This window comes from Monomorium pharaonis, chromosome 5, assembly GCF_013373865.1.
Source record: "Monomorium pharaonis isolate MP-MQ-018 chromosome 5, ASM1337386v2, whole genome shotgun sequence".
NCBI lineage: Eukaryota > Metazoa > Arthropoda > Insecta > Hymenoptera > Formicidae > Monomorium > Monomorium pharaonis.
In genome coordinates this window covers 17237928-17260220 of record NC_050471.1, presented here as the reverse complement: position 1 = coordinate 17260220, position 22293 = coordinate 17237928, and the positions used below count along the sequence as shown (strand labels likewise).

The 22293-nt window shown below is 38.6% G+C and overlaps 1 protein-coding gene and 1 long non-coding RNA gene across 2 annotated transcripts in view; one reads left to right on the top strand and one right to left on the bottom strand.

The window, feature by feature from the left end:
- LOC105835790 (28 kDa heat- and acid-stable phosphoprotein) overlaps positions 1-14238 on the top strand; it is a 58332-nt gene extending 44094 nt beyond the window's left edge. Inside the window, exon 5 of the mRNA XM_036286653.1 lies at positions 13711-14238. Within this exon, the coding sequence (XP_036142546.1) occupies positions 13711-13927 (217 nt within the window). The 3' untranslated portion in view covers positions 13928-14238. The remainder of the gene's footprint in view (positions 1-13710) is intronic.
- Positions 227-10728, bottom strand: LOC118645489. The gene is made up of 2 exons (XR_004963189.1): positions 9991-10728; positions 227-9676 (listed from the first exon to the last, which is right to left on the bottom strand). It is a non-coding gene; the product is annotated as an uncharacterized LOC118645489 (long non-coding RNA).
- Positions 14239-22293: the final 8055 nt, after the last annotated feature.

Sequence of the window (22293 nt, the reverse complement as noted above, 5' to 3'; positions counted from 1 at the left end):
CAAGCTTTTATCAACCTTTTTCTTTGAGCGGAAACTTTAAACGTGTTTTTCTCCAAACCACTTTTTTCGAAATTGCGTGCACGATTTAAAAAAAAACTAATCGACGGATCCACTTCTTTTTTTTTTAATTAAAGGTTATTAAATTATCTTTTGTGTAAATATAAATTAAAAGTTATGTAAAAAAAAAGTTATTAAAAAAAAGTTAAAAATTTTTTACAAAAAACCGTTTTTTTTTTCAAAGCGCCATTTTATAAATTTTTTTATAATGTATGGCTTTCTTAGGTTCATTTAGAAGTGTTGTACCTTTTGGTGCAACAAGGATAATTTCGGGATTGTGTCTGCCCAAGGAGTTGGAACTCGCGGAGGAAGTATTGCGAGGGCCAGGTCCACAAGTAACGACACTCTCGTTTTTATATAAAAAGCGTTGTTTATTCTGTATAATGTACAGATTGGCTCTCAACGCGTGCGGTCGTCGGTGATGCCGCGTCGTATTGAATGTGTGTGACGATAAGACTTGGCGAGAACTTGATAGCTCGCCTGACGCTTCGTCGCTATGTAGTATAAGTATAATTGAGTCTTTACGTACTGAGGTCTGTGTGACCCGGAGTAGTAAGAACACACGTGACACGCGTATTAGCGTGAATAATTAATAATTGATCCCCGCTACCCATCAATCGACAGTCGTTTATATAGTTCACGGAAAGTGTCAGTTGGAGAGGCAATAGGCCCTCGATACGATAATGGCCGCGCGCATCCAGCGCGCGGGAAATATTCGCAGACTTGGCAACAGACCGCCAAATTGCAATTTTAGCATTTCCACAGGAAATGTGACGTGATCGTTGCTAAGCTGAGATCGGTAGAATTTCGAGTCTTGACCGGTGCGTTGACTGGTGTGATGGCCGGGGTTGGCCTTGCGCGAGGTGTCACTTGATACCTCGCGCGATAATACGAGATAACACTTTCTCTGAGAGCGTTTAAGACACTCTTTTATTAATATAATTATTTTAATATTTGAATTTAATCTAATATAATAATATATAGTTGGAGTGATTCTGTCTCACTCACAGCAGAAGCTATACTCATAAACTTTACAAAAACTTTGGTTTTTTCCTTACAGTTCATTCTACTGAGTGTTATCCTGCACGCAGTGTGGAAGGAATTTTTTAAGGCAGTTGTGCATTTTTGTTTACAATTTATAATTAAATAAATAAAATTTTATAATAAAAATTGTTTTGAGTACCTAAAGACATGCACAATAAGTGATAAAAATCGCAAAAAGATCCATTGCTTAGTTTCATTTGAAAAAAATCATAAAAAAGTGCTTAATTTTGGCTTTCTAATGTAGACGCCCCCCATAAAATATGAAATATATACACAATTTATACATATTTATAATTATTATATACAAAATATAATAATTATAAATATGTATAAATTACTATATATTGATGTCTAACATACCTGACTACAATGCACATTGTTTTGATGGCGGAAATGTCAGTTGATTCGTCAATAAGGATGCTGAACTTAGTTTTTTGTAAAATCTTATTTAACCTATTTTTTTGTGTTTTTCCAATAACATTTCTTATCATATTAGTAGTTTTGGTTGCTTTTAATTGCATGTTATTTAAGATTTCTGAATTTAGGAAACTTTTAACAAATCTGATAAATGGTTAATAACTTGAAATGGAATATTGTGATTAACCATGAAACCACAAAGCTTAATTTCTGTTTTCTTTATAGATGTAGTGATTGAACTTTTAGTTTGAGCTTCCTCTATAAAGCTTTTTATAGATCGCTGATGGGAACCTGATTTGATATTAGATAAATGCGCACGAGATTTAGAATGATTACGAATTACAGCAATTTCTGCTGTGAAACTAACTGCACATATAGTACATTTGGCTTTGTATGTGTCGAATAAGCCATTTTTTGAAATCTCCTTAGTCTAGCCAAATATCACGGAATTTTTTAGCACGCCGAGTATTTGTGCGATCTTTTTTTTGGGCGGTGCATTTGGCAAAACATTTTCAATGTCATCCGAATCGGTTTCCATTCTGTAAAAAAACCATGAAGTTACCAAATATTGTAATGTTAAATTTTATAAGATAAATTTAAGTTACATTTACTTACTTGCGTAAATTAGAATAATGTTCTTAGACTTTTCCAGTGAAACTAACCTATTCTAATCTTTGACTATTTAGTTACAGGGATAGGTCGGTTCTATAATAGGTGTAGTAAGCTTTAAATCGTAAGAAATCGACTAATTACAATCGAATGTGAAAAGTCGGGATACGAATGAAGAGACTAACTTTTTCATAACGTTATAACAAAACTCACGTCATTTATTTCTGTTCACATCGTCAATATTGTAAATTGTGCAAACGTATTTTTAGTTATTTTTATATTGTTACAAGCCGACATCATTATAATATTAATTATTCGTATTTACTTTTTAATGTTAGTAATTTTCCTTAGTTTTTTGCTTTTTGTTTTTTATAAGCATTAGTTTTTATTTTTTTGTGCAATTTTCGAACACGAATATATATTCTCGTGTGTATTAAACATAATAAGACATTCATAGGTATTGCTAAGCAGTTTTTGTCTTGTATTGCGATTATTTTTGATGCTAATGTTTTAAATATCGATGGCTCCTTAGAAATAGAAGACCCGTGATAGTCTTGAAATAATTTTTCCATTATTTTGGCGGTTTCAAATAATTCCGTACAAAGAATTGATTATTCTACCCCTTGAAATATAATTAATATAGTCATCATCTGGATCTATCAATAATTCTGTTGGTGTTCCTAAACATGGAAATTCACTCTGGAATCGAAAAGCTGCATAACCTGCGATATATTCGAGGCTTTCTTCTTTTATTATCTCAACCACATGCAATTCTTTTATTTGATCAAAAAGGTTCAACTGAACTTTAGTCGGGGAATATTGTATATTAATATTTGTATCTATGTGAAAGGGAAAATAATATAGGGAGTTTTCGAGCAAGAGACATAAACTGACACAGCAGTAATTTTGTCCTTATCTCTCACTGAATATCAAACAAAGACAGAAATACTGCTGTGTCAATTTGTGTCACTTGCTGGTAAACTTCTATAATGCAGTAAATAAATTATTTTGTATAATTTGTTTACTTGTAGGAATAAAACAGTGAGTCCCAGACGCGCACAGTGTAAAACGGACATCACTAATCAAATTCTTTAAATTTCTACGACCGCGCGTGATCGTATTCCCGCTTTTCGAATCTTTTTTGATAAGCGAGATAGTTTGATGATATACTATTATGGGAATCTATTTTATTTTAAATTAAACACTGCAATTAGGGCGAATCCAAGGAGGAAAATCCGAGCCCGCGAGTGCGAGCCCGGCAAAAACCCCCTTTAAAGTTTATTGAAAGAATCACAACACTGAGCTCAGTACAAAACAAGGCAAAGATAATATGAATCTGAGGTGCGAGCGTCGATTCGAAGATATGTGAAAGTCGCATCGAAATGTTCGTTACGCAAGTCGGACCACGAGGATCGCGACGCAAAGCGGGAAGGTCGGTTTCCGTAAAGTTGGATCACTAGGATCGCGACGCAAAGCGGGAGGCTCAGCTCCCTCGCGGGCCGGCTGCAGACGCGGCCGCACGTAAAGAGTATATAAAATGACTCGAATATCGTGTTATACGCGTAAGCGCGGTTGCGTGGCCTAAGTTTGCACAGGCACGTTTGCTTAAGATGAATTTGGTCGTCGCACTCGAATCACTATCACTAATGCTCAAAGAAAAGCTGTCGATTGATCGATGGCCTGGAAGAGAGTGAGAGCTCGTGGCCGGCCGGTCCACAAACCCCCGTCTCCCTGCGGCAGCGCCGCCGATGACGCTCGGGAAAAATCGGGTGCGCTACGAAGACAATATTTGTCCGCGAATGACTGCCGTCACGTTTACCGGCAAATCACGGGCGATTTCGCGCCCGTTCAATGACATTGGTTTTGGCTGTGTTCCAACGGAACAAAATTCATCCTAATTAACTTAGCAATCTGATTAGTGGTGCCCGTTTTACACTGTGTGCATCTGGGACACTCCCGAATAAAATAAATGTAATGTAAATAATGGAATGAATGTAGAAGTGCGTAGTAGTTTCTTTTACTACTTTTCATAATTTTTTTGCTAGGTGACATTTTTCCGTATATGTACTGTAACCGCGCTCGCGAGCGACGGCCAACTTTGCGTCCGCTCCTAGCCACGGCCCTGCGTCGCCCGGGTGTCGGGGCGACCGAACTCCGATATTTTTGTTAAAGCTCGAACTTGGGCGCCAGGTACTTGAGCGTACCACTCTTTCTATGTTGAACAGTGAATCAGCGTTACGCCAATATAATCGCGGAAAAGACGGGTGCTCTTTAGATGACCGGGGCCTTGGCGGCTCCGATAGCCAGCTACTCAGCCCTAAAATGGTAGAGGGGGAGGTTTGGCGCGGGCGGATGGAATCGGGAAGGCGAGAGAACTATTAAGACAACGTAAATTTAACAATGAAATTGTCGAATATATTTAACAATAAACAGCACAGAATTATACGGCTCTGTTGAGCGGCAATGTTACTTTGCGCGCGTCGCAAGCTGATGACCGCTTGAGATTAAATTTCGCGAATACGGGACAATTAACGGACGAGTTATTTTATGTACGCGTGAATTCTCCGACTTGTCTACGCTTTACTCTGCGTCGTTGGTGGACGCCGAACTCCCGATAGGATAACGGTTTTGCCAAGGGCGATCGGGACGAACAGTAGCTCCGAGCCCGCGCGGCATGCGACGGACTCGTAGTCTTCCGCACGTTATAAGATCCCGCAAGTAATGTGGGCGATAATTATTATTAGCTCGCCAACGAGGTACAAGACAATTACATTAAATCTGACGAGAGCGCCATTACAAAGTGATTCGCGATACAAATGTGACAAAGTTAATTAGAGTTTACGAAAATATAAAGGCGCGACGCTCTACAATAGAATTAACGACAGTAACTCACGATACGATCACGCTACGAAAATACAGGTGACTCGGCTGCGGATCGGGACACACACGCAACGCAATTTCACGGAAAGAATGGCACGGAGCGAATCCACGCAGGCGGGCGCGATCGGGCGAGGCAACGATACTCTAATAAACGTGTGCTCGTGACTTTACTGGAATTCTGAAGAGATACCGCGACAAACTCGTAATTTTCTCGCAGCTCGCCCGACCACGAAATTGGTGGCTTCACAAATTTGAAGTGACGCTCGTCTCATTAAATCGCTTCCTCCTCGTAAGTCTTGTCCGGATCGGGATGTTTCCGGCTCCTGCGTCCTCTTACATTCTTGGATTGCTCGGGATTCGGATCGCACACACACACGACAACGTTCGCAACTCGAGTGAGGGATCCTGGATCCTACGGGGGCCGCTCGGCGACGTGCCCCACCTTGCCTTTGACAAACCGGGCCCTTATTGGCCGCGATTTTCCAAAATCGACTTGCGCGCGACGTGCAACGTGCACGCCGTCGCTTGCTGATCGATCCAAGCGCGATGGTCGATATTGTTGGGCCCCGTACACGGGAATTTTTGGCGCTTTCTTCTGCGGCAGATTCCTTTCTCTTTGCTGGGCGCATTCTCCGCCACCGGGACGTTATCTCCTCCTCGATGAGGGCGTTTACTAATTGTAAGCTGTCGCGATCTTCGCCGGAACTTGTGCGGGATCGGATTTGAAGTCGTCCCGTCGAGACACCGGCCTCGCGCGTCTTCGCTAGATCCTGAAAGCGTGATTCGGCGGCAGTATCGGAATTCTCGTACGATACAAATTGTAGGCAAGATAAGGGCGGTATTACCTGCGGACCCCTGCTCGAAAAGGGTCTCCGTTACTCCCTCGATGTCCGCTCATTCTGCGACTTCCGTGAAGGTTCTCCGTCGAGACGAGACGTCCAAAAATTACAAAATAGATCGCTGTGGTCACCGATTCTCGCCGCAGCGCTTGTAAGAATTTTAACAATTAGCGAAGAGACAACACACGAGACGACACAGAAAACACGACTTATCACGCTTTCGCGTCCATTTCCGAGCGGGAAGACGCAGGACCCGCGTGATGTTAACGCGTAAGGGCCCTTAAGTCCTTGTGACGGACAGCAGCCTGCAGCTGTCACGTCACAGTATATATAGTTGCCTTTAACAGTTTTTTGACAAACAATTTTTGGAGTGCGATCAGACATCAATCTGATCAATAAAAAAAATATATAAATAAAGATATATAAATAAAAATATATGACAAAATTTTTTAGTTACAATAATGCTTATGAGAGCAACTGTACATATTTAGCAAACCTGAGCTATCAATTTCAAGGGTTTTATCTACAACTTCCAAAAAAGTATTATGATCTTTGATATCTCTATCCGAATGCTCGCTATATTGCATATTTTCTAGAATTAACTCGTCATAATTATTAGTGATGTTGTCTTTATTCTCTTCTCTCTCTTTGTTTGCCAAAGTCGATACCGCTACTTAAACATATTTTATTTGAAGCATCTTGCATACAGGTATTATATATACTACCAATGAACACATCGGATGTGTGCTTTCCCAACACGTACTAACGTAGCTTGTATTTAATCTGCAGTGGTGTTGGATTGTCGGAACATCTTCCCATTGCTCGTATATATGCTGTGACGTAGTTTTCCTTCGGGAACCACCAGTTCCGAAGGGACTACGACCAATTAATCGGTAACAGCTCAGAATATTAACGGGTAACGCTTTCTCAACGCAATTGGTAGTTTACGAAAACGGTATCTCTGAAAGACTATAATTTTGGGCGCCAGGCGCGGATTTCCGCGCCACACAATAATTCACGATAATTCGGTGGCCAAAGAAAAGCATTACGGTAGCTCTTTTACCCGAAGCGGTAGAGGGACGGGGTTCTTAAGTAATTGAAGGTGTCGGATCGAGGCAGGTCGCAGAATAGAATCGGTACACAATGTTCAAATTAGTAACAGTGATGAAAAAATATATTTTGAAAGATTCAAGAGTACAGTAACAAACGGATATGATTGATGTTACTTAAGTTAGCGGGACACGATTCACAGATTTATGCGACTGAAACGGAGACAAGAATCTAAGAACAGAGAAAATGCAGAAATTTCAAAAATCTATTATACTAGGCGGGAGGCCGACGAGTCTCTCCGCTCGAACAACAAGTACATTAATCCACGGAAACAGTAATCGCGATAACAATAAACTTTAATCTTAAACTAAGGTGACTGTCGGTGCCGGCTTTGTCTGAGAGAGACGTACTTAATTAATCGATATTCGGGGCCGATCGGTCCAATCTTTCGTGCGGTAACGAGACTTTACTCTTTATTTCGAGTTTCTCAAACACAAATGCAACAACAGCAACAGTAGCGGATTCCGAATTACCGGTAACACGAAAGAAACGGTATTCTTTATCCGGATCCGCACGAGAGTCGACCGCCTTAACCAAATTTTACGCAATTCCTGAAGGTCTGCCGAGTGATGGTCTTACAACAAAAATCCTGGTCTACCGGGATGATTCTGTCAGGGCAGGTCCTCTCCGATACGCATGGAAGCACGGCTCGCCGAACAGTGAGGAATGCCGATCTCACGTCGGCCGGCTCGAGCCCCCGTGCAGGCGCGTGCGCGCTTCGATTTCCAGTAGGTAGATCCATCCGCCTTGCAGGATCTGCGATCCATCATAGCGCCCCTTCATCCCTCGGAATTTTCTGGAATCAGAGCGTGTCGATTTTCGAATGCGAGATTTCTCGTGCGCTGCCGCTTCGGCTGGTCGAGCTGGCCAGGCTGCGACCGAGCCGATTTTGGTGGCGGGCTATTGGCAGTGATATGGCCGCTTCCTCGGTGCAGCCCGGTGGCGTGCCTTCGGCGTTATTCTTTTAGAGGATCGTCGTACGGTAACGCTGCATCTTTGCGGGGTCGGTATCCTAGTAGGTCAGATACGGCAACGCGTAGCGGGGCTCGACGACGCACGGCTCGGCTGGGAAACTTCCTCCAAGGTGTCCCGTCCACTGTCGGTAGCTCGCGCGATATCCCCTCGACTGCTGTTTTTCTTCCGTCCTCGATACATTTTTGGATTGAGCCCTCACTTGGCGCCTTATCTCTAAATAAAACTAATAACATAAAATGAAAAAGCGGTAGCGCGAAAGTAAAAAAAACAATAAAGTCGTTTCCCCCTTGGCTCGGCAAGGAGTAGCCCCAGATCAACCCCCGTCGGCCGGATTTACGCCCTTGTGACGAGCGTAATTGAACGCGCCACGTCACAATGCAAATAAATTCTCAATCACGTCTTGATTAATGTGATTGGTTATAATATACGTTATGCCTGCATTTTGACTGGTGATCTTTCTACTGTTGCATTAACGAAGCATTTGATAATAAAATATCTTTTTGAAAGGGCAGTAGACTTTCGTTTGCCTACTCTAATATTTTTTATTATCTTTGTTACTTTATTTAAAATAGCATTTTGTTTTTCCAAATTTATGCTATAAGCGTGAAGTCCTTCGTGGATTCCAAATTTGCAAACACTATTAAAAAAATCAAACCATCTATTTAATAGGTTAAGAAAACGAGCAGTTTCGGGTCACATCAAACAATCCTTTATAAAGCCACGAAGACCACACCATTTAATTGCCGCCGCATTGGTATTTGAAAATAGCTGCGTGGCTAATTTCACATTTTGCCTTTGTGATCCTGTCACATTCAGATGTATCCGTGATAATTTGAAAGCGATTTTCAAATCCTTTGCATTGATTTTTAGTAATCTTTCTAGGCAAGATTTATCGATAAACTGCCCATTCACACGCAAACCGGAATCTAAAAAATGGTTCCTTAATAATTTAATAAGATGCGGTACATCAGCAAAGACGTGTACTTTCTTTGTTGCGTCAGATGGATGTTGGAAGTACGTTTTATCTTTGTCTGGGTCAATTTGAAGATCTTTTAGGGCAGCCTGATTTGTAGATCCTAAATCGCACGTTAGGGCAACATCGGAATAACCATTACGGTATAATTCTACGATTACATCCAAAATAATTTTTTTTGTCATTTTGATCAAATTCATAATATATCGGTTGCTTCCACTTTTTAAATAAACCTTTAGCGACAATGACTTGGCATTTCTTATTTGGGCCAATCGTTCTTTCTTCTCTCTTCAATAGTAATTTACTCCATAAGGTGCACTTCGTCGAAGCATAAGACAGTCTTTTTTTCTACTTCTGTCATAGCTTGTCTTTTATTATGTCCATAACATTTTTTTAAATACCCGCAGTCAGGTCAAATGTTGCTGCTCATCTCCGAAGTGTCAACATTTCAGGAAGAGAGATGTTTTGTACTTTTTGTAAATATACGTAGATCTTCGGGCCTTACGTAAGGATATTGTAGCTGCTATGTCTTGCGATGACCAGTGCATTTTTGTCTGTGAAGGATTAAGCAGTATTTTGATTTGCCCTGAGGTAAATACAGAGCTCAATTTTTTCTTCACATTCGTCTCGACATTATCTCTTTTTTTTCGTTTTTGCTCAGCCAGTTTACGCTGTAAAGTTTTAATGAGAAGCTCTGACTTCGAACATTTTTCTCTCAACTCGTTCATTTTTTGATAGATATTCAATTTCTGAGATATTGTGTCAGCTTTATCTGCAACATAAAAAACGTTTTCTTTATTAATAAATACATGAAATTTATATTTTAAAATATTAAAGCTAAATATTAGAAAATAATGATAAAATCCTGGATTCCCTATATCATCGCACAAAAATAACCCACTCAATAAATCATTAAATTCTAAATTTAAAATTATACAGGAATATAATGACTATTCTGATGTCCTTGACAACATATTTCAAAATTAAGGTCATTGGTGAAGTTACATCTTTTTTAGACATTTCTAGACATTTTTTCTAGACATCCAAAATGCAAGTGTGTAATTATATTTTTAAATTAATTCTTACCAAAATTTAATACATGTTTTGAAGTTGCAGCCTCTATTTGTCCTTCAGGTATTTTATTTTTAACGGTAGGTGTTGTACCTAGTGTAAACACAGATTTATCAAGTTCTGAAAGAATAAACAAATGCATTATAGAAGTTTAATTAGTTTAGTTTAGTTTAGTTTATTTGTTTTGATTCTCCTCAGGGTTACAATCCTTTACAATACAAAAACCTTACATACTATTTTACCATAATCTTATATCTAATCTTAATCTACTTGTGCAAGCGCGTGTCACACACCTGCTCATGCGCCCACCTCTTCTCTACACACATACACACACACACGCACGCACGCACGCACACACAGAGCTTCGCTCTCTTTCCCGCATTCATCCCGTCCATGTCGCTAATTCATGTACTATCTGCAATGCGGAATCGTATTGCGTGCAATCGGGTCCGTGTGCAATTGATTCGGTGTTCAATTCAAACGTTATATGTCCGATCGCTGTTGTGTCCAATAGGGTCTGTGTCCGATCAGTACGGTGTACAATCGGGACCGTGTCCAATCGAGTCCGTGTCCAATCGAAAGTGTATCCAATCGGGTTTGGGTTCAATCGGGACTATGCGCAATGGGGACAGTCCCCTTCTGGTAGATATATTCTGTTAGCTACACTGTTAATTTCAACCTTTGATTTTAATTTTATTATATAATATTTAGGAGAGAATAACACAAAGAAAGAGAAATAAAATACACCCACATATACATATAAATGTATATACATGCTTATATATATATATGCAAATACGTATGTGTATAGATTTTATTACACAATTCTCCTCCCTCCGTCTCTCCCCCTCCCCCTTCCTCCCTCCCTCCCTCCCTCCCTAGAAATAGAAAACGGGAGGATGATTAATAGCAAAAAAAGTGAGTCTAAAATTAGAATTGTGAATTAAGTGTTATAAGAGGCAGTTAATGGTGCTGAGTTTGCACTTAAGACTGAAAACAGGAAAGAACAAATCGTTTTTATTTTGACTCAAATAAATAATTACAAAATGTGAAATTGTTAATTTTTAAATACATTGACAAGGGGACCGTACGGGTCATGGGTCATCGATTTTTTTCATACTTATAGGATTTGAAGATCAGTACCCGGACTTCAATTTTCTAAAGCAGTACGATGCGCTTCTCAAAAATACTCGAGAAAATCGATTTTGAAGATTTCCGATATCTTTAAGCACAGAAAATTTTGACGTATTGTTAGAGCAACTCGTAGCCGAGCGCACAGAGCTCTAGTTTCGTAAGCGCGGAATTGCTGGTTTGATTCTTGCTGGTCCCAATTTTTTTTTAATAAGTCAATGCAGTTTTTTTTAAATTGTATATCTTAACATTTATCAAATTGAAATGCTAATTAATTATTAAATATTTATTTGTTATTTTTTAAATAAAAATTAACATCCCTTTATTTTTATTTAACGGTAAAATACGAATAGCACAGCATCTGCTCTCTCGGAACCCTTACTTCTCCCACTTTTTGCAAGGCTGTTCTTTGTTCACGACTAGATGCGAAAGAATGGGGATCGACCAGAATTGACTTACAATAAACTCGACTTGTAAACTCCGACTAACGTGTTAAAGATACAGCGTAAAATGTAAGCGATAAAATGACTGAATATTGTTGTGGCCCTTCTTTAATAAAGGGTCACAGGGATTAGGGATCGTCTGCCGATGCTCCTCGGGTCAGGTCTTCGAGAGAATATAGCCAGTTGTGGTATCAGGATATATATGTATATTCTTACTTAGTTACACTTGATAACACTTATGATAAACCGTAACAAATATTAACGAGTCGGCGACATACGTGAGTCGCTGTATACGGTGTGACAAAGCCCGCTCGTTGTCTGTCGCACGGTGTATATATACACCGTTTTTAGGCGTATGACCAGGGAAGGTACTTCCGCGGTCATAGGCCTTTGGACAGGATACTCGCTTAGCCAGCAATTGCTGGCCATGCGGATTCCACCCCAAAATCAGATGATTTTGGGTGTTGAGTCTTAGGCAACCGGGTACGTTTCCCGGTGCGACGCCCGGTATGTAGGCCGGGCGATGGCCGCGCGCGAGGTGTCATGCGACACCGTCTATCGCTTGCGACATGTGAGTGTGATGCACTCACAACAATATTATTTGTACATATTATTTTTGCATTTAACAATAAGACGTTTTCCATTTTTGTACCAAATTTTAATTTATTATAAATATTCGCATTTTTAAGCAAGTGGCAATTAAAAATAAAAAATTGTTAATTTTTATTTAAAAAATAACGAATAAATATTTAATAATTAATTAGCATTTTAATTTGATAAATGTTAAGATATAGGATTAAAAAAAAACTCCATTGACTTATTAAAAAAGAATTGGGGGCAGAGCGAGAATCGAACCAGCGACTTCGCGCTTACTAAACTAGAGCTCTGTGCGCTCGGCTACGAGCGGCTCTGACAATAGGTCAAAATTTCTGTACTTAAAGATATCGGAAATCTTCAAAATCGATTTTCTCGAGTATTTTTGAGAAGCGCATCGTACTGCTTTAGGAAATTGATGTCCGGGTACTGATCTTTAAATCTTATAAGTATGAAAAAAATTGATAACCCATGACCCGTAAGGTCCTTTTGTGAGATTGATATAATGTTTATAATATAAACATATCAATCTCACAAGGGGACCTTACGGGTCATGCGTTATCAATTTTTTTCATACTTATAAGATTTAAAGATCAGTACCCGGACATCAATTTCCTAAAGCAATACGATATAAACTTTACATGATTGGTACCATGGGTACGCATGAACTTTGCGACGAAAGTAATATTTTTTGTCCATTCTCGAACTATTTCATGGAATCTGATTTCAGCGTGGATTTTTTTATTATGGTTTCCTTTATGGATTATTTTCCTGTTCCCTATTCTTTATAGTTATGTTATTTTGGAATTTTTTTATTATAATCTTTCCAAAAAAAGAAATGCGTAGAATATCAACGTTTGTTGGAACCGCGAGTATTCTAGGCCACGCGCCAGTGACTTCGACTCATGACGATACTCGTATACGCGAGCCACTCGTGACTTTTTCCCCCACTTCTCTTCTTAAGTCTACGTCATACGCGTAACAAGTCTGTTTTTATGTGAATAAGTACACATTTCCAGTAATTTTGCGTGTTTTTTTTTTCGCATTTTGCCCCTTTTGCTCTGCGACAATGTTCAAAGTGTATATTAAGTGTTACAGATGGTATTACAAAATTTTAACAAATTTAAATGTTTAAATAAAAAAATTTTATTTATTGAGTTATGTTATTATAATAAATGAGCAAGTATTTCGTATTATCTTATTCTTAGAGTCCTATAATCAAAGAAGCGCGAACTCTTGCTAACCGCCGCCATCTTATGATTGTAAAGCCGAATTATGATGAGATTCCAATGCACGAATGAGGTTGTGTATATATGTACTATTGAGCACACATAATATTAATATAAAGTCCTTCTGCTGTTTAATAGAGAAAAAACATTTTTACTTACCGCGATTACAAGCATTTATTTACATTGTGTAATAATACAACACATCTCGTGGATTTTGTTAGCTTAACATGGTGACTATAATCATCGACCAATCAGGAAGTAGGAACAAGATCGCGCTTCTCTTGTTAAAGGACTCTATTCATTCTTATCATTAAAGGAAAAATTCACGTAATTTTCAGAGAACAACTGGAAAAACAAAAAGCCTATGCGAATTATCAAAAATTACATGCAGCTGGTAAAACAGATGAAGCTCGTGCAGACCTAGCGCGGTTAGCTATAATTAAGCAGCAACGAGAGGAGGCAGCGAAACGACGAGAGGAAGAAAAAAAGCAAAAGGAGTTGGCGCAACAAAAGAAAACCGAACTGACGCAAAAAGCTCTTGGAAAAAAGTCATAGAATGTTTTGATGACTAATTGTATAAATAATTGATCACTACTATATTAATAGATCCGAAAATTTGTTCCAATTTTTAAATTTTGATGAAATTTGGTAAACCGGTCTGAATATTTGCTATGTGCATTTTATGATAAGTTAAGGTGTAATTTTATGCAAGTGAAAAAACATTTACTTTTTTTCCATTGATCTTTGACAAAATGTCTTAACAAGAGTACGCTCAAAGAGTAGTTCAGTCGAACTAATGTAAAAACTGCCACCCAACTACATTTAATCAATTTAAAATAAAATTTTTTGATGGCTCCAGTAAAAAACTCCAAACATTGATTACTGTAAGTAAACAAGAAGCCACTGAAGATGAAGGTGATAGTATCAACTTTTTAATACTGCTTTGTAGAAAGATGAAATAAGGGTAAAGGCACTGATCATATTCTACACAAAATAATTATACACGATCAGAATATTCTACCCAAATATACTGTACACAAAAAATTGTACGTAAAAAAATTGTGTATAAAAATTATCCTTGAATTAAAAATTGCACACGGATATATTGTGCATAGAAAAACTGTATAGTAGTTTTTCTACGCACAATATATCTATGTGTAATTTTTAATTTAAGGATAATTCTTGTGCACAGTTTTTTCACAATTTTTTGTGTACAATATATTTGTGTAGAATATTCTAATCGTGTACAATTATTTTGTGTAGAATATGATCAGTGCCAGGGCAAATGCTTTTTTTCCTTTGCATAAAATTTTAACTTTAATGTCATTGTTTATAAATACAATGAATTAAATGCAATCTTTATAAATGTCTATTAGTTTTATTAATTAACCTAACTGAGCAATTGTTTTTGAATTTTAAAATATCAAGATATTTATAAGTAAATGGTATAAATCCTCAATGTATGATGAATTATGTTATATTTTCCTATATAATCTTAACTTTATTTTTTTCTTATAAAACAAAGAATACTACTTATATGATATTTCCCTCTTTGTTTTAAGCCTTGTGTCCATACTAATCTGAATAGCTGACAGCGCTTCTGTCTTGGTGTACCCAATTGAAGATCCGCTGTCTTAAAGAAAATGTTAGACTTGTGTGCGTAAGCTTGTGTATGTACATACATGAGTGAAGTGCTACTGTGTGTGAATTGCCGTGTTTTGATTTTTGGCTTCAATCAATTACGCATTCGACATTATTACTAGACACAACCAATTAAATTAGTCAGTGTTTTGTTATTGATGACTCGCTATCGTCGAGTTGTGTGTCTCTCTTCTAGTAATTTTAACATGCCGAATAATTAGTAGTGATAGTGATTAATAGTTACAGTTTATTAGATATTATCAGTGATTTGTAGTGAATTGCAGAAAATTGATCGATCAGTTTAATTTTTTGTTTCTCGATCAATTTAGTAAATAAAATGTGGATACTGTGAAATAGTGCAATAATTTAAGAGGTATAGTAATTAAATTACTTATTATTCGATCTGTCTTATCGTGGAAACAATCAACTGATCATAGTAAAGGATAATATGTGAGTAAACATTTAAACTTATTCGAGCGTTTTCTCTCTCTCTCTTTCTCTCAATTTTTTACGCATTTTAAATATGCTATTTTTACTTAAAAATGACAATTGTGTGATCTTATTTGTATTAAACATATTTACATTACGTTTATCATAATAATTTTTTTTTGACAGTAGTTCAGCGTAAAATTATCTTTTTCTTCAAAAAGAGAATGAAATTATTGCACCTGCCATGTGATAATGATTTTTATCTTTTAATTATGATTGATTTTGATTTATTTCATGTATTTTTGGATAAATTGGCTAAATATCGTAAAATACAGTTGCGCTTCTTAAAAAAAATGCTATGACTTTTTTTAAACTTGACACACGAATATTTTTAAATTATGCAATTATTTTGTTTATTTCTATAAAATTTCTTTAACATTACTTTTATTATAATCGTTAAAAGACATGACGGCAAAAGATATTATTTTCAATTTTACACTTAAAGCTTTCACGGCCATTGACGTTGCTTGCAATAGAACGGATCCAGTCATAATCCAAGAGAGTTCAGTATCGGGGTTTCTAGTCCTGATGATGCAAACTGCAACGTTTGTAAAACGTTGGCGCAACGCTGTACCAGGACGCGGCATGTATCCGGAAGCCCTTTCTATTGAAAACATATTTCAATTTAAAATTAGCATAACTAAAGTCATTGAGAAAGAGAAGAAGGAAGCGAGAAAGGAAAGAAAAGAGAGAGAATTTCAATGTGTGTACGTGTGCGTAAATTATTGTATGCAGCTGAGTGCAGCGGACGCCGGAGACACCCACGTATAGTAGTGAGTTGAGCCTATTTTTTGTTCTTGGCCCGTAATAGATTAACAATTTCTTATAATTAAAAAAATTAATTTTTGGATAAATTTTTACCAAAGAAGAATTCGTTTCAGAGTTTAATTACGAATATGTTTAGTAAAAAATAAGTGGTTATTCTGAATCATTTCGTATGTGCAAGAAGTTCTAGAATGATTAACCACTTCGTCGGCAGGCAAAATTTCACTGTTCGTGCCCCTGTGGGCAAGAAAAAAAAGTAATCGCAATTCAAAGATATTTTGTATTTAAAAGCTTTCGGGGTCGCTGATTACAAATCAGACATTAGAATTTTAAAATTTAAAATGGCGGATCTAATATGGCGGACCGAAAATATTTTAATTTAATTTATTTGGATAAAATTCATAATACAGAGGTTTTTGAATTGCTAAATTTGGGTTTATTTTGAGCCATTTTGAATTTTGGAGTTTTGACTTTGGATTCGTACTTAGCGACCCAAAAAACCCCTAAATACCAGCTTTCATAACAATCGGAAAATTTTGATTATATTGGGTCCGCCATTTTGAATTTTGGAGTTTGGACCTTGGATTCTTATTCAGCGACACAAAAAACTTTAGATATAAATTTTCATGCAAATCGATTCAGCCAATTAAAAAATAAACGATGCGTCATATGCCCCCTGGGGCACACATATTTTCCGCGCTATATGGCGTCAATGCCGACGAAGTGGTTAATTAATATTTTAGAAAATAAAAGAATAAAATTTTGAACTAAAAGTTTTTTTACAAATTCTGGCTCAGATTACACAGGCACACACAAAAAAGTGGTCTGCTACAGAGAACTATGTACTATATCTCTAGGTATCATATCTCTAGGTATTTTTACTCGCTGAACATGAATCCGGTATTGGTTTAGTTCCATCACCCATCAGTTTTGAATAAATCGCCATAAATGGCCAAAAATGGATGAGATGTGGCGCAATCATCACTCCTGTTGATATCAGCAAAACTCGAAAGGTTTTATAAGGGTGTGTATACATTTTTCGAATGTATTTTGACTCGTTGAACACGAATTCGGTGTGATCTATCAACGACCAATTCCGAGTAAATCGCTGAAAATTATCATAAACTGTGAAAAATAAGGAAAAAAATACATTTATTTCAATACAGGGCCTCTGCTTTTCCCGTTTGCAATTCACTGAATACGAATTATAGTAAATCAAGCTCCATCACTCACCGCTTGAGTGTGAAATGCCAAAGTTTTGAAGATCGAAAGATTGTAGCTTCTGATCAATAAAAAAAAGCCTGATTTTATTACTTTTTTTTGTCGAAGTAATGAAATATTAGATTCACATACAATGGGAAGAGAGATCAATAGTTTGCTACGCTGACGATGCTGTGATAATATCGGAGGATGAAGACAACTTACAAAAGTTCCTATATAAATTTAAGATGGCAGCGGAAAGTCTCTAGAGAACCAAAGAGATGTAAGTTAGCCGTATACAACAAAAGCGTTGAAAAAGTCGCGACACTCGATTATGTGTGTAACGGAACATTCGTGTAATCGTAGGAAAGGGAGAATTGTAAAGCGTGGGGAAAGAAAAAAATGCGCCTTGTGTCGCATTGAAATTGGTCTAGCTTTTGGGCTATCCGGCGTCTCTTGGCACGAGTCGTACGGGCTCATGGCCATTAAGCCACATTGGAATCACAGCTTCATGGGACTTAATACCGGTAAAAGTCGAAAGCGCACACAGGGGCCACAAGTGGAGACCTGGGGCCGTTCAGGCTAAAGAGACGCCGGTGGAATGCCAGGGAATTTTCCTTGAAAGATTGGAAGTACCAACCGAGCTTCTTTCCCTACACTCTCCCAGCGCATAGGTATGGATAGGTATGTACATAGGTATGGATGGAAAAGAGGAACAGCGAGCCGAACGCGTGCGTGCGTGCATGAGCCGTCATTTTTATACTTTTCGGCAGATTCTTTGAAACTGTCAAGAGGAACAGGTGCGTATCCGTCAACGACGTCGCGAATATTTTAGATTACAAAGTTGATTTACACTTAATCCTCTGTTTTGTTATGTTTATCCTTGCTCGACACAATCTGTGTGCAAAACCTTGTGCAAAACCGATTATCATACCGTGCAAAAATTATCAGCAGTAGAGATGTTAAAAAGGAAGTAAAGGCGCAAACAACTAAAGCGGCTATTGTCTCAGAACTCCTGCGTAACTTGATTTGGAGAAATAAGCATATGAGCATTAGCAGTTAAGTGAAAATATATAAGACGTATATAAGACCAATCATGACGTATGCCATCGAGACGCGAGCGGAAACAACTACGAACAGCCGAGATAAAGACTTTAAAATAAATAATAGAAAATACTGTGCGACGGAGTCAGAAATGACGATTTAAGATAAAAGTGCAACATATAAGATGTTGTAAGACAAACAAGAAACAGAAGAAGGGCATGGAAGGACTATATTGACAGAATGACGGAGGACAGTCTGGCCAAAATAGTAAAGGAGGGAAAGCCGAATACCACGAGACCTTTGGGAAGATCGCCGAAGCGATGACACGAGGCTTGAATGTCATCGTCGCAGGGCTGATGGGGTGCAGACTTGAGGAAAACTACAGGATGCAGTTTTAAATTAAGAAGAAAAGAAGATTTATTTCTTGTTTGTAACATATTTTTTTATCCTCAAATAATCTATGCAGTGGATTCCTGGCCCTTTTCGTACCCCTACTTCTAGTTTCTCTTGTTAATATCCAGTAGTAGTTTGCGCCATCATATTTACACTCCATACATCTTGGTATCTTTTTTCTATTTCTTTCAGATCTTGATGAAAACGTTTACTTTGTTCTTCGCTGTAGTTACCTAAGTTCTCAGGAAAGTACTGTAGATGAAAATGCAAGAAGCAAGTGCAGCTTAACATTTATTAAACAACCTAAACGTTGATAATTTTTTACTATATTAGCAACAACATTTTTTACTATATTAGCAACAACATTTTTTACTATATTAGCAACAACATTTTTTACTATATTAGCAACAACATTAGTCGTGGCTTTTGTGGTTTCTTAAAAAGTTTTCAGCAACACTTTTGAAATTAAGTCTGGCTGTTTTTTGAGTTTTATCCATTGTATTGACGAAATTGTCATCTCGAAACATTTTACGGATTTGAGGTCCGTTGAAAATACCTTCGATTTTCTTAGCATTACTTAATTCTGAAAACCGAGCAATTAAATATGCAAAACATTCGCCTTCTTTATTTAAAGCTTTGACGAATTGTTTTATTAGGCCAAATTTTATGTGGAGTGGAGGAAGCAGGATTTTTGATGGAACGAATCATGGCTTTTGAATAACGTTGTGATTTTCTGGATTAAGTGCAATCCTGGGCTATTCTTTTTTCCAGTAATGATTTTGACGATCTCTACTATCATAAACATAGGAAGCAGGGATACTTCACAAATCCAAATTACTGTCCCAGAATGATGGAGATGATTTTCAAATCTCCGCAAACTTATGTTCTGTGTATTTGATATTCTCTAAAACGCACTTCATATTTTCATAACCCAGATAACAATTCGTGCTGGGTCATGATACCTTCACGGCGTGATTATCATACCGTGCATGCACGAACGCATCATGCTCGCTTCACGAAGTGATTTTGGCATACGTTCGTGCATAGAAGGTTGTACTATACCATCACGTGTGATTACACGTGTGATGGTACAGTGATTACGCACACGTGATGGTGAACACACACAATATTTAACATTACCTAAGATTAAAAATTTTATAGAAGAAAAAAATATTGGTTCTTTTAAAGAAACGGAAAAATTTTAGATATTAGGTACGTATATTATAATAGCCGCGCGCGATTTATTATATTATAATATTTAATAACAAAATACCCGCATAGCGATTAAAATAGCATTTTTGTTGTAATTGTTCTTTTATATCATTATTATTATTATTTTATTTAATTATTATGCAAATTGTGTGGGTCTATATATAATGAGATCGTGAAATGTGTTAATTCATCCAAGCTCGATCTCCAATCGAACTTTTTCTCAGCTAGTTTAGTGGTCCCGCCGCTCAAGCGCGATCCAAGCTCGCATCTACGCCTAGCAACCTGTAGCGTTGCTAACGTTCTCGCGATAACATTTCGCGTGCCCCGCGTGCTCTGTACCCGAGTGCTTATAAATAATAATAGTCTTTGTTCCCGTATTCCTGGCTTATCCTTGAGCCTTGCCGTCTAGTGAATTGAAAATCTCGCGTGTCTGCGCGCGACCGGCCGGTCCGGAAAGGACACACCGAGGACGGGACGCTTCCGCTCGCGCGGCTTCACGCCTGTCCATGCCTCGCCATTCGCTTCTCGCCGCCGTCGTCTTCGTCATTTGGCGTCTCGGAAGCACGCGCGATGATATGTTTCGTATTTTATATGTGTAAGTAAAAAAACATTCAAAATATTATGTCATGTTATGTCATGTTTTTTAATGTCTTTTAATACACACACACGCACACACACGCACGCACACACGCACGCACGCACACACACACACACACACACACATTGTAACCGTGCTCGCGAGCGACGGTCAAATTCGCCTCCGTTCCTGGTCGTGGCCCTTAACCGCCCGGGTGTCGGGGCGACCGTTTCTCGTAAGATGTTCTACACAAATATTCGATTGGGTGCTAGGTACGTTGAGCGTACCACTCTTCTCGCAATACACGGGAGATTGCGCTCAAATTAGCTAATTGTAAGTCGCGAAAAGAATAAGCCTCGTGGGCGACCGGGGCGTTAGCGGCTCCGATAGCCGCTACTCAGCCCTAAAATGGCAGAGGGGGAGGTCGACGCGGGCGGATGGAATCGGAAGGCAAGAGAACTATTAAGACACGTAAATGTAACAGTAAGATTAACAAATATATTTGACAACAGGTGATATAAAATGACAAGGCTTCGTTGAACGGCAATGGTAATTCGCGCGTGTCACAAGCGGATGACCGCTCGGAATTAAATTTGACAAACGCGGGACAGATCTAAAATAATTTATTTTGCGTACGCGGGAATTCTCCGACTTGTCTACGCTTTATTCTGCGCCGTTATTGAATGCCAAACTCCCGATTGGATAACAGTGTCACCAAGGGCGATCGGGACGAACAGTAACTCCGAGCCCGCGCGACACGCGACGGACTCGTGCTCTTCCACACGTTACAAGATCTCGCGAATGATATGCGCGATAATTCTTATGAGCTAGCCAACGAGGTGGTACCAAGACAATGAAAGGAAATCGGACAAGAGCGCAATTAACTGAGATTCGCGATACTGATGCGACAAATTAAATCAATATTTTGCTAACAATAAATTATAAATGCGCGACAATTCACAGCGCGGTTAATAACTCGCGACACAACTACAAGACGAAATTACAATTGACTCGGCTGCGGATCGGGACGCATACGTAACGTAATCGTAATACGAAACGAACAGCACGGAGCGAATCCACGCGGGCGGGCGCGATCGGGCGAAGCAACGATACTCTAATAAATTCGTGACTTTAATCTAATGATCACAAGATCGTAATAAATTCGTGACTTTTTCGTGAGTAGCCCAATCGCGAAATCGGTGGCTTTACAATTCCAATACGACGCTCGTCTCACCAAACCGGCTTCTTCGTCTCGGCTTCATCCGGATCGGGAGGTTTCTGGCTCCTGCGTCCTCTTACACGATATCTCAGCTCGGGATCTGGATCGCACACACAATACAATACAACGTCCGCAGCTCGAGTGAGGGATCCTGGATCCTGCGGGGGTCGCTCGGCAACGCGCCCCACCTTGCCTCCGATACGCCGGGTCCTTATTGGCCGCGGTTTTCCGAAATCGATTTTCGCGCAACGCGCGGCGTGCACACCGTCGCTGGCTGATCGATCCAAGCGCGGTGGTCGATATTGTTGGGCCCCGTGCACGAGAATTTTGGCGCTTTCTTCTGCGGCAGATTCTTCTCTTCTTGCCGGGCGCATCCTCCGC